The 12928-nt window shown below is 44.3% G+C and overlaps 1 protein-coding gene across 4 annotated transcripts in view; it reads left to right on the top strand.

Annotated features, from left to right (window-relative positions):
- Positions 1–12928, top strand: part of ARMC2 (armadillo repeat containing 2) — a 125729-nt gene that overhangs the window by 17328 nt on the left and 95473 nt on the right. For all 4 annotated transcript variants that reach the window (XM_053222392.1, XM_027057141.2, XM_027057142.2 and 1 more), the window contains 2 exons: positions 1159–1330; positions 8174–8381. In XM_053222392.1, coding sequence (XP_053078367.1) covers positions 1159–1330; positions 8174–8381 — 380 coding nt within the window. The remainder of the gene's footprint in view (positions 1–1158; positions 1331–8173; positions 8382–12928) is intronic.

The following is a 12928-nucleotide window of genomic DNA, read 5'->3' as shown; positions in this document are numbered from 1 at the left end:
TTTCACACTGGATTTTTAAGAAATTTGTTGATTAACCTACCAGATTGAGAATCACTCATTTCACATATTACGTAAGTAATTTCAGGAACTCTAACTCAGTTGTTTTTGGTTAGAGAGCTAAAAGCACCTGCTGCCATAAAATTGCTCGTTCATAAGCAGATGATCTTGTTAAGGTTGGAGGGAGGTAGGGTGGATCACCAAGCCACACCAGAAGTGGGAGTTGAGGCCCACGTGAGGTTCTGGCGCTGGGCTGGAGGGCACCACCACCTGAAAGTGGGACCGCAGGGTGCTCTGGGTGGCACAGTGCTTGGTGCTGGTATTTCTATTTATTTATTTTTAAATGTTTTATTTATTTTTGAGAGCGAGGGAGGGAGGGAGGGAGGGAGAGAACGAGCAGGGGAGGGGCAGAGAGAGAAGGGGACAGAAGATGCAAAGCAGGCTCCATGTTGACAGCAGCAAGCCCAGTGTGGGACTTGAACTCATCATGACCTGAGCCGACGTCAGCCGCTCAACTGACTGAGCCACCCAGGCGCCCCGTTGTGCTGGTACTTTTAAAAGTCTTTAAGGAATTGGAATGTTGCCCATAATATTCCTTTTCAAGGAGTATCAGCATAGAATTCTGAGAGGTAGAAAATAAAACATTTTTATATCATAAGTCCAAGACAACTTCTTGCTCTTAGGTTTTATGACTTTATAATCTAAATTATTCAAGGATATTTATACTCTTAAAAAAATACTTTTGTGGAGTCCAAAATATGTTAAGGCAGTATTTATATTCCCCATAATTCTTGACATGTATGGGTGCCAAGTAACTGTTTTCTGAGCTGGCAGGAACACAAAAATTTACAAAGCATTTTGAGTATACTGTGTCAATATTACAGTCTCTTATACAGATACCTGTTTCCTAGCGTGCATAAATTGTTTTTTCGAATATGCTAAGCCCGATAGAGGATTTAATGCAATATATTTGACAAAAGCAATGGGAAGTTGCTACACATACACATACGTGAGATAAAATGGCCCGTGAGGTGTAGAATCGAGTGGCCGGGGTGAAGCGAAGCTGGAAGCCCCCCTGGAGGTGTCAGTGCCAGTGCCAGGGTGGGGGTCGTATTTGAGACGCGGAAACTCATGCCAATCATTTGAAAAATCTCTTTCCAGAGACCGAAAGCTCTGGCATCTCCCGCCCCGGCGGAGGACCCGTGCCTTTCCTTTCCCAAACCCCCAGTGGACGCTGCAAAGATGAGAAGAATAAGCAGTGCCCGGGCACGCTTATTCAGGGCGGCCTCCCAGGGGGCTCTTCTGCCTGACAGGACACTTCCTCCCGCTGAGCGTAAGGCTGGGTGACATCCTTTAAACCGGGGGGGGGGGGGGGGCGGCAGGTGATTTGAATTTGCACATACAAGTTATTTTTACAGGACTTTTTTTCAAACCCCACAGGATTTTTACAGTAACACTTATTGTTCGTATATTTTTCTGGGCATTCATGAAGAGTACCTAAATATCATAGTTTTTCTAAAAAAGTTACTTGGTAGGAAAAGAATATTAGGGTTAAGTGTTTTCTAATGAAGGAGTTCACCTATATTGGAAACAAGTGATTTTTTAAATTAGTTCAAACAGTTGTTCATTTCATTAGGCACATTTAAAGATTCATACAATGTACCCTATGCTTAGGTCTTTGAGGATACCTTTCCAATCCCATGTGACAAAGTAAGCTAAAGTTGGAGGCTTTTCCAGTTCTTTCCCACAGAATTGCTGGCAGGTATCTACACCCGGAGGCAGAGGTGCTACAAACCTCAAGCTCTAATGTGTGCCCCAACCATTGGAATCAACCCCTGTCCAGAGTACACTAAGAGTTTTTCAGATTCTGCAGGAAATGTCTCTTTAGTGGGATGACAATCAGTCTAGAGCATCACACCAGTATTGAGAGAAAAAAAAAATGAAATAGAATAGAATAGAATGGAAGACATCAGGGCACATCACAGATCGTAGGGCAAGTATTGCTTCAAGGAGACCTTACTGTGGTCACGTACATGTGTGTTCAGGGTCATATTATTAATTTATTATATATTACACTTAATTTATATTATGAACTTATTATTACTGCATGTAGTCCAAAAAGTTGGAAAACCACTTTACTAGGGGCTGCAGAACGGGCCCTCCTTCAATCAATAAGATGAATAGGGGTAGGTATACAGTCACAGAGAGGAGATTATGTGAAGATGGATCCCAAAAGTTACAAGTCACTGCCTGAGGATCCTACTTGTTTGATATTCAAGGGTTTTCTTTTAATGAGTCACCAACACTTAAAGGTAGAAGATCTCATGGAAGCATCCAGATTTATGACTTCTTATGAAAAAATTAGAAGATCTGGCAGTCCTGGGCCTTTGTTCTGTGTGGCACCCATCCACTCCCATTAGCCCGGGGTATGGGCTGCAGTTCCCTATGTCTCCCCAGCCCACTTTACTCATGTTCTGGTCCCTCTGATCCCTGTAATCCCTGACATGGCCAAAGAGACTCATGAAGAAGTCATGAAGAAAGGGAAATAGGCAATCCAGGGCACTCATGTCGCACGGTAACAGATGCTGTCACGGGATATATAATTAGGCAACTTGCTTTACCTCGATGTCCCAATTTGTTTCCTTTCTAACAGTCAGTCAATCAGATATTTATTGAACCCCTTCTAAGTGCCAGATACCATTCTAGGTTCACAGGGTCCTGCCTTCAAAGAGCTTGTGAGGGGGGATAGACAGTAAACGGGAAAACAAAGAAATAAGATAATTTGGGTCCGACGAGGGCTATGAAGAAGATACGCAAGATGACAGGATGGAGAATGTCATGGCGGGAGTAGCTCAGGTGGCACTGGAATGTGCTTGAGGAGGTGACCCCTGGGTCGAAACGTGACTAGGGAGAAAAAGGCAGGTATATAGAAACCTGTGGATGAGGTGCCCGTACTGAGGGACAGCGAGGCCCGAGACGGGGGGAGGCTCGGATGGTGGAGGCTGGGAAGGCCAGTGTGGCGGGAAGGTGGTTAACCGTGGGAACGTGAAAGGAGCGGAGGCCACAGCCCGGCAGGGCCGAGGTGTGGAAACCAGCCCAGACTTTATGCTGCTTGCACTGAAAAGCCAGGGCAGGGTTTAAGTGAGGGAGAGACCTCATCTGACTTCAGTTTCTCAGCTATAGCTGCACCTTAGGATCACCTGAGGAACTTTTCAACCGTTCCCCCACCAGGGCCCCAGTTAGACCAGTTAGATCCGGAAGGATTGGTAATTGCAGGAGCAAAGCCCCTGCCCGCAGGAGAGGGGATGGGATCTGGAGTCCGGGGTCAGGGGTTGAGGTCAGACCTAGAGAGGAACAGCGTCACTCCTTGTAAACGGGTGGTAGAGCTGGTGTGCCGGTACTGTTGTTTGCTAGACGTTTTGTTATCAAGCCTGAATGCCGCCTCCGCGGCATTTAACTCCTGGTTGCTCACCGTGGGAGCCTTGCTGCTTCCTGAGCTGTTCACGTCTACAGGTGAGTGACTGGAGAGACAGTGCTTCACCCACCATCCCCATCTTCTTTGCTTCCCTTGTGGCTCTGTGCCTTCCCTTCGAGGCCGCCTGGCCCTCGACCGTGCACCCACAGCACACCTGTGCTTGGGAGGTGCCATCTGCGGCTGTCATTTCCCAGCACCGAGGCCGTCCCCACGCCTCCGAGCGGTCAGAAACAGGTCTTTGTTGCCGTCCTTTTATCCACCCTGTCTGCAGGTGCTCCCTGCTCATCAGCCCTGGGGTCTGTGTCAGCACTCAGGAAACAATGGCAGTAAAAAGTCAGAGTCATTTTAAAAGCACCGTTGCCCAATTAAAAAAATATGTTATATATTATTATATATGGTATACATGTATATTTTAATGCTGCAGCCTTGGAATTATTGTCATTTGTGCAGGAGCTCCCTGGGCTTTGTGTCAGAGACTCTATTGTTTAGTAAAGGTGTCTTTCGGTGGGTGACTGGGGTGTAAAGGCAGCCGTGCTTGGAGACAGAGGGTGTGCCCCTTCCTTTGATGTGAAGTCATCTGTAGCCGACTCTGCCTCAGGCAGGGCTGGGGGTGTGGTGGCAGGCTTGGAATTCCTGATTTAAGAAAATGAAAGGGGAAGAGAGGTGTGTAGTGATCTTCACAGGACCAACAGTTTAATTGCTCTGTGTTGAAATAGGCTTTTCGGCTGGACATGGCAGTGATGCTAAGGCCGCCCCAGTTACTCAATCTGGACAGAGACCTCAGGGCAGTCTCCCCCCCCCCCCCCCCCCCCCCCATTCCCTGCCCTCTTTGCCTTCACAGGGAGAGCCCTCGTCAGGCTTCCTAAATGGGCTTCCTAAGCATCTTCTGGGTCCACATTTCCCTTTCCTACCACTGCTGCACTTCTGTTCTCACCTCTTGCCTTGTGCTTGGCCTTCTAGGCCCCTTTCTCATCCTCCCTCAGCTCACTGATGACCCTCAGCCCTTAGAGCAGCCAGAAGAGCCTGGAGAAACCAAGCTGCCAACCACACATGGCTGTGAGCAGCCGCCTTCTCCCTTCATCCCAGTGGACCGTGAAAATGATTATTTTCTGTGTGTGCCATATGGGCCAGGAAGCAAATAAAAATCAAATTGCATCATCTTCTTGCTGAAAACCCTTTGGAGGGCTCCCTGTGCCTTAAAGGAGTGTTTGCCAAACTGAGTTCCAGCATTCCCTTGGAAAAGTGGTTCAGCACTCAAATCAATCTGCCTGCTTCCTCTCCCTCTTGGAGAGTCCTGGCACACATGGGCATATTTGAGGGTCAGTAAAGATGCCTATTTAATTTTAATTCAACCCAGCATTTTACAAATGTACTTGACTGTGGAATCTATCTTTTGAAAAATGCAGTTTGGGAAATGCTGACCTAGCACAGAAGTTGGCAGACTTTTTCTGTAAAGGGCCAGAGAGTAAATATTTTAGACCTCATGGGCCATATAGTCTCTGCTCAACCTACTCAACTCTGCTGTTGTAGTGGGAAAGCCACATAGACTGATTTATGGCCACTGAAACTTGAATTTCCTGTAATTTTCACATGACACAAGATAGTGTTCTCTTTTTGATTTCTTCCCAACCATTTAAAAATGTAAAAACCATTCTGAGTTTGTAGGCAGTACGAAAACAGGAGGCAGACTAGATTTGGTGGTTAGTTTGCTGACTCCTGGCCTAGGGGATAAAATCTCTGCTCCTCATCATGCACAGCTCCGTAGTGATCTAGCCTAACATTCCAGGCCCTTCTTTTGACTCTCCTTTCCCTACCCTCCACAGCCTGTGCACCAGCGGTTTGGAACTCCTTGCAGTTTCCCATCCTGGTCCTGCTGATTCAAGCCTCTTGCAGGAGCTGCTCTATAATTGCTGGACCCAGTGCAAAATGAGAATGTGGGGCTCTTTATTAAATTATTGGGAATTTCAAGATGGCAACAGCCAAGCATAGGGCCCTTCTTTGTGTGGGGCCCTGCTTGACTATACAGCATGTATGCACATAAAGCTAACTCTGACTCCAGACTTTTGTTCCTTTTTCACAGAACTCCTTTTTGCCTCCTGTTAATCCTTGAAGAATACTTCTCAGGCTTTGCCTCCTCTATGAATCTTTCCCTGACCAACTTCCACACCCCTCAGGACTCTCCTGTTCTCTATACCACCCTTACTGGCTCAGACCATGCTGTACTGCATTTCTCTCTTTACATGTCCGCCTCTCTATCTCCCCTACTAGACTGAGCAGCTTCAGTAGGAAGAGAGGTTTTCTTTATTTCTTTCGGTAGGAAAAGAGCCTGAGAACCTAAAACAGGGTCTAATATATAGTAGGTGCCAAAGCAATATCTGTGAAATGGAACCGTTCCTGTATAGTAATACTATTTGTTGTAGACTTCTTTTTTTTTAATGCTTATTTATTTTTGAGAGAGAGAGAGACAGAGACAGAGTGCGAGCAGGGGAGGGGCAGAGAGAGAGGGAGACACAGAATCTGAAGCAGGCTCCAGGCTCTGAGCTGTCAGCACAGAGCCAGATGTGGGGCTCAAACTCACGAGCCTTCGAGCCATGAGGACATGACCTGAGCTGAAGTTGGCCACTTAACTGATTGAGTCACCCCTGTTGTAGACTTTTGAAGTTGAGCCATGATCCATTACAAAATTAGTAAAATGTGCTACAGATATTTACCAGGGACACACAGGGCATTGTTATGAATGCTCAGTTTAATGGTGGACATCCACCATCCACCCTGGAAGACTGAGCCCCAGGGCAGCTCTTCGCTGTAGTAATGAGTGACAGCTCACCCCAATAGATTGTGAAGTTACAGGGGGCTGCAGCAACTCCCCCTATGAGTATGGGTGTGTTTCCCCTCTAGAAGAGAAGCTCCCTGACTGCTGGGACTTCTTGGTTAGACTGCCAGCACCTGGAGCAGCACCTGGCATGTAGCAGTGAGTGCCTAGTAAATATCCATGGAGTAAATGAAGGAAAGAAACAGATGTTAAAATACAGGAATAGGCTAAAGATGCTTTGTGACCTAAAACAAAACAAGTGCTTTGTTATTCAGTAGGAAAGATATTTAAGGCAGAGTGGTGCTACTGAGCGTGCCCTGGACCAGAAGTCGGGATTCTTGGGTTCCCTTAATGATGATGAAATAACTTCTGGGTTTTGAGTAAATCACTTTACTAGGCCACATTGTTTAATTCTCACCACATCCCTAAGAGGTGGGGACTACTGAGAAAGGTGAGAGAAAGGTTGAGTGACCTGCCTGCAAGGGTCAGCCAGTACTTGACCCCAAGTCCGATGGAAGGGCAAAGCCTACCCTCCTCCTACTGTATGGTCCCGGCTCTCCCCAAACTTGCTCTGTGAACTGAGACTGGCCACTTAACATTTGGGTTTTCAGTTTTCTCATCTGAAAATTGAAATTTGGGCTAGCTGATCTCTAAAGTTTTTTTCAGTTTTGAAATGCATTGTTTTGAAAGCAGGGGGCTTGGTAAGAGTGGACCAAGTGGTTTTGTTGGTTTTTATTGGTTTGCTCGTTCAAGTGCAGAAAAAGACACTTTGGGTGTTTGCAAAACAGTGTTTTTCTATAAAATCTCATCCCTCCCTGCCCTTTTGAAAAAAATATTCTCTCAGAGATTCAAGCATGGTAGCAGCATCACAGATGAACTATGCCTAATGGCCATTTGTTGATAAACACTGTTGTATCACAAGTTTAAGAATCTGCAGTCATAGACACAATAGATGTTTCAGTTTAGAGACTGAACTTTTTGCAACTCTTATTATCTTACTCCTCTTTAGAAAGCCTTATAAGCCAAAGCTGTCTTCCTACCACCTAGCAGTGGTGTGTAAGGCCTCCACCATCTGGCTGCTGCCCCTCTGATCACCTCTCTTCTTCTTCTCCCTCACATACTCCACTCCTATTGTGCCTTAAGCATGCCAGGCACACTCCTGCCTTAAGACCTCCATACCTGCTAATCCTTCTGCAAGGAAGATTGTCCCTCATCAACTGATAGCCAGATGCCTTGCCTCCATTAAGGGTTTGCCTACCATACCCACCCTGTTCAAAACTGCTACCTGCCCCCATCCCCAATCCTCTTTAGTTTTCTCCATTTTTCTACTTATGCTTTGTTTTGTTTTGTTTTGTTTTCTGTAGCAGTTATTCTATAATATACCTCATTTATCATGGTATATTATTTATTATCTCTTCATACCTATTAGGATATAAGCCCTAAGAAGTCAGGGATCTTTGTTTTGTCACTGCTACATCTTGAATGTGTAGGCCATTGCCTGATATCATGGAGGCACTCAAGATTTTTTGAATGAAAAATTATTAACATGATCAAATTCAGGAAAAGGAGTCATCACTCTGGGATGCAGATGTATTTAAATGTGGACGGAGTTATTCATAAACCTAATTTGAGTGTTTGTCCTCTGGTAGACTCAGAGCGTCAAGAGAAGATCCCACTCGTTTCTGATGAATTGGTGCCACCAAGCCTGAAATAGTGGTGAGGTATTGTAGGTGTCCAGGTAGGCTTTGGCCGTACAATTCCAGACTTGGTTATAAGTAACATATAACTTTTACATTGTACCAATTCTCAGACTGAAAAAAAAAAAACATTGAAATAGTGATTCTTAAAGTAAGAAATACTTTGACGAAACATTTCCTTGATTGTTACAGCAAAGAAGACAGTGGAATCCAAAGAAACTGTTGTGAAGGGGGACCCTATGGTGAAAATAAATAGGATTTATTTAACAGAATCAAACGCCATGGGCCACTTAAAGAGTCACCCACTTCAGCTAACTTACGATGGAGGCTTCAGTGAAATTCAGGAGCAAGAAATGTTTAAAGGGACAACATCCTTGCCATCTCATCTCAGAAGTGGAGGGTCAGTATTCTTTTGGTTTGATTTTCTGGTCTGGATAACTGTCAATACCAGTTTGTTTCCTTATCTTATGGAGATGATTGATTTGCATTTTCCCTTTTACATAAACAAATTTTTAAGTTAATGATGCATGAATAGGAAAGACTTTTTTTCTTCATGGCTAGATGGAGTTGATTTTACATCATTCCCTATTTAATTCTTGGGAAAACGTTTATTCATACCTGCCAAGTGCTGCGTTGATAGGAGTGTCAATAGTCTGTGCTTTAGACTGTTCCAGCCAGCCCTTGAGTGATGAGTGATTGTTCTGTTTGTGCGTTATTTGGGATTCTTGCCTGGCCTGGAATCTCTTGTTCCCTCCCTTTGGACTAGTTCACTGTTGTTAATTCCATTGAAGAGTGGACACTTATTTTATTCTCCAGTAGATACTTGGATTTAAACATTCATTTTGTCAATGGGTAAACAGTTAAAACAGAAGAATCCTATAGATTTCTGTTATCCATGGTATCTGTCTACTAATACTTCATAAAATGAATTATTGGGCATTACTTTATTTCATACCATGTTCCTAGGCAGGGCTTTCTAGGGCTTCCCCTAAAAAATTGAGGAACAATTTTCTTATCATATTAAAGATTTGTGGAGAAATGTTCACTGTATAGACCATGTGAATTCTCACCCTGGTGTTTTCCTAAAGAAGCCTTGAATAACTAGGGATGGGGGTCAGGGGTGGAGTTGGGAGAGAAGCCTCTGTTCTTCAGTCCCAGCCAATAATGATGCCAAGATAGGCAGAAGGTCCTGGACTGGACAGGGTCATTCAGTTAGAGATATTTTTCTTTGACTTTCCATTGGGTCATTATGGACAATTGCCTGGTTCAAATTTGCTTAACAAGATTAAATTCCATGGGCCATTTTAAGACCGAGTGCTTGTTGCCCTCACTTTAGATTTTGGGTCTGACTTTGGCTTGTACACACGCAGCGTGCTTAAAATTTTCCCGGAACTGGCTGCTTGGCAGCTGGTTAGTTTAGCTAAACTGACCTTGTCTGCTGACACAGCCTGAAGAGTGTCGCGCATGTGGAATTTATATTAGGCAACCCAGCGGTCCTTGTAATGTTGCTTTGCGTTCAGAACATTTTTTAAATTAAAGGAAAAATGAAATGTCTCCTTAAGTGGAAGAGAATGACTTCCAATTGGGACTTTGGGAGCTGAGCACAAAACATCAAACTGGCCATTGCAACCAATCTTTTCCAGTCGGTGAGTAAGAATAGGCTGCAGACCTCAGAGCTTGCACATGAAAGACTGTGGGAGAGCTCGTGTTGCTCCAGCACTGAAGCGAAAAGGAAACATTTCTCTTGCTGCACCCATCCTTATAGTAATTAAAGTTGACGAGGAAAAAACCAGACAAGAGCTGTTTTATTTTATTGTACTTTATTTTATTTTGCAAACCTTCAGATGTTGCAGAATAATCTGGCAAGCCAGAGTTCATTATGTCTTCCGTCAGGGACAGCAAAGGCATTTTCAGTTACATATTTGATCCCACAAACAGCAAAGGAGAAATCAATTAGGTACTGGAATCACCTCTTCCTGACTGTCCAGAATTATGAGGTGTTGGCAGCGGCACTAATTGTTTTTTTTTTCTGTTTTGTTAGGATGGCTTTTGCGTCGTGTAATGATTGTGTCTGAGTTGGGTTTGCAGTGCACCCTGGCAAGTTTAACTTCCAGTAACATTTCTGCTTTATGAATCTGTACCTCCTTTCATCATCGATGGGTTTTTGGTGGAGTGGCACCAAAAAGACAGTTTATACAGTAGGATTAAAACAAACCGGAAAATGGAAACTATTAGCAATTCCTTCATTAATTGCATTTGTGAGTCAATCTGGGACACTTGATAATTGTTTCTTGTAAACATTTAAGTGAATAATTCCAAGAAATGATCTTTGCTATGCAGTGGAGTATTCCCAGTTTTGATGCTAAAGCCTTACTCAATTAACATTTTTCCATCTTTAAACCATAATGTGGAAAATGAAGGCTCTTGTCAGTGAGCTGGGCTGGCAGGAGAAGGGAGGGAAGGGAATGCAAAGTAGAAAAGGAGGAGGCATGAGATGACTCCGGCTTGAGGAGACCAGCAGATCTCTTCAAGGGGACAGAGGAAGTGAGCACCTGCTGCCCGTGCACAGTCCTTACACCGTGAATGGGGGAGCGGCCCTTCCCGCTGAGTGCTTTTCAGCTGGGGAGTAAAGGGTCAGTTTGTTCCAGTGAACAAGAATTCACTTAGAATATGGACAACTCAGACCTGGGATGGACTGGAGTTTCACTTTATGCCGGTCGTGATGGAAAAAGGATTTGCTAAGCAAGGCATCATCATAAACAAGATCTTGGGGGACTATTTAACTTTCCAAAAGAGAACATACTCTCAAGCACTTATCAACCTGTCATCTTCAAACAGCGGTGCAATTACGCCAGTCTCTGTGTGTCCATTTAAGGATCCATTTAAGGTTTGGCAGGCCTGCCCCGTAGCAACACTACACTGTCTCTTACTTTGAGTTGGCATGTGGATTGAAAATAATAAAGCTTCCATTAAAATACATATGTATATATATCTCTGTCCATCTGTCCAACCATTCATCTACCCATCCATCCAGTGGTTCAGTCTGATGAACCCTTTCATATATCTGCTTAAAAACCTTTTAAGGCTTTCTGTGTAAATATTCAAACTATTGCGGTTTGGAAATGCAGTCTTCAGGAGGAAAGCCCAAGAGCAGTCAAGAACTCTTTGCTGGGAGCTGTGATCCTTGGATTTAGGTTCACTTCTCTCTCAGCCATTTGATTTACCTGCATGCTGGGCTCAGTTTTCTAATCTGTAAAATGGAAACAACTGTGCTCCTTCATTCCCGTCTCCTCCCAGTTTTCACTGTAGGTGGTAGAATGATTAATAAGGCTTAAAAGCCTTATTTGTAAGTTGTCAAGTGCCAATAGTGTTTTGGGAGTCAAAAATAAGAAAAGAGGAGGGCATCGGAGTGGCTCATTTGGTTAAGCGGCCAACTCTTGATTTCGGCTCAAGTCACGATCTCATGGTTTGGGGATCGAGCCCTGTGTGGGTCTGTGCATTAACAGTGCACAGCCTGCTTGGGATTATCTCTCTCCCTCTCTGTCTGCCCCTCCCCAGCTTGCATGCTCTCTCTCCCTTTCTCTCAAAATAAATAAATAGACATTTAAAAAAATAAGAAATGAGGGCTTCTGGTTAAAGACGGTAAAGCAAAGGCATTCTGCAGAAACTGAACAAAAGCAGCAGAGAATGAAAAACACAGAAATAAATGCCATCAATGAAATAGAGAAATAGTTCCAACCCCAAACTACAAAACATGGAGCAAACTTTACACTGCGTATGGGCTTGGTTATTTTTGTCTACCTAGCATACTTCTTTTTGGAGGGCGAGCCGCCTTGCGTCGTATAATAAGTCCTGCTCAGTCAGTGTTTAGAGAGGGACTCTGTGTTCCCTAGATACCTTCCCAGGGGTGATTATGAGGCCCCGGACTGGCTATCAGAGTTCTCCAGCCCACCAGTCACAGCAGTTGGTCTCAGGGTGCGCACATGATCCCAAACAGGCCAGCTGAATTCCTCTCTGGGCCTTTTGCCAAAGCCTTTGAGGAAAGTGCTCTTTCAAGTTCGTAAGTGGTAAAGATGATGTGGTCTTAGAGCCAACAGTGGCCATTTCATTGCCTCGTGGAGGATAACTCTGAGAGGGGAAGTGAATTGTAAACAGAGCCAAGGAAATGGAGCTACTGACCAAGTTTAAGGATGATATATTTATATACCTCTAGATGTAGCTGTGCCGGAGACCACCATATCCACATTGTAGATAGCTCTGTTTTGTGAACCAATGTGTTCTTTCTTCCTTCCTTCCTTCCTTCCTTCCTTCCTTCCTTCCTTCCTTCCTTTCTTTCTTTCTTTCTTTCTTTCTTTCTTTCCCTTCTTCCTTCCTTCTTTCTCTCTCTCTTTCTTTCTTTCTCTCTTTCTCTCTCTCTCTCTTTTTTCCTTTCTCTTCTTTCCTTTATTTATTTTGACAGGGACGGCTTATGGTACTTTAGGTTTTTGTCACTTGGAATATTGCAACCAGAAGAGTCTAGTTAGCCTGCCAGAGTCTATGGAATGTAGATGAAAACAAGGGGTAATTTGAGAGCAGACATTGACCTCCTCAGACATAGAGCAAGAAACAGATTTCCCCAAGAGTGAGTCTCTTAGTTCAGAAAGGTACATATCCAATAGTCTTTAATTAAAGAAATGAAACCTAAGGATGTGGGCCAGCCACAGAAGAAGGGGGGATGCCCCTGTTAAGACCCCATTCAAGATCCAGATGGTGAAAAGACAGGGGAACAGTGCTGAGGGTGATGGTCTCCTCCAGCTGGTGCGCGTCTGTATACATGGGGAAGAGGGTTTGCTAGATTAGAACTCAAGCAGCCTATCATGTAACAGGGCTTTTCTGTGAGTCACAGAAACTTGCTACACACAGACCAAGGGAACATGTGCTTCAGGTTAAGAAAAAAAAAAACAGAAA

This window comes from Acinonyx jubatus, chromosome B2, assembly GCF_027475565.1.
Source record: "Acinonyx jubatus isolate Ajub_Pintada_27869175 chromosome B2, VMU_Ajub_asm_v1.0, whole genome shotgun sequence".
Lineage (NCBI taxonomy): Eukaryota > Metazoa > Chordata > Mammalia > Carnivora > Felidae > Acinonyx > Acinonyx jubatus.
Note: the sequence above shows the minus strand (reverse complement) of the source record. Positions and strands in the feature narration are given on the sequence as shown.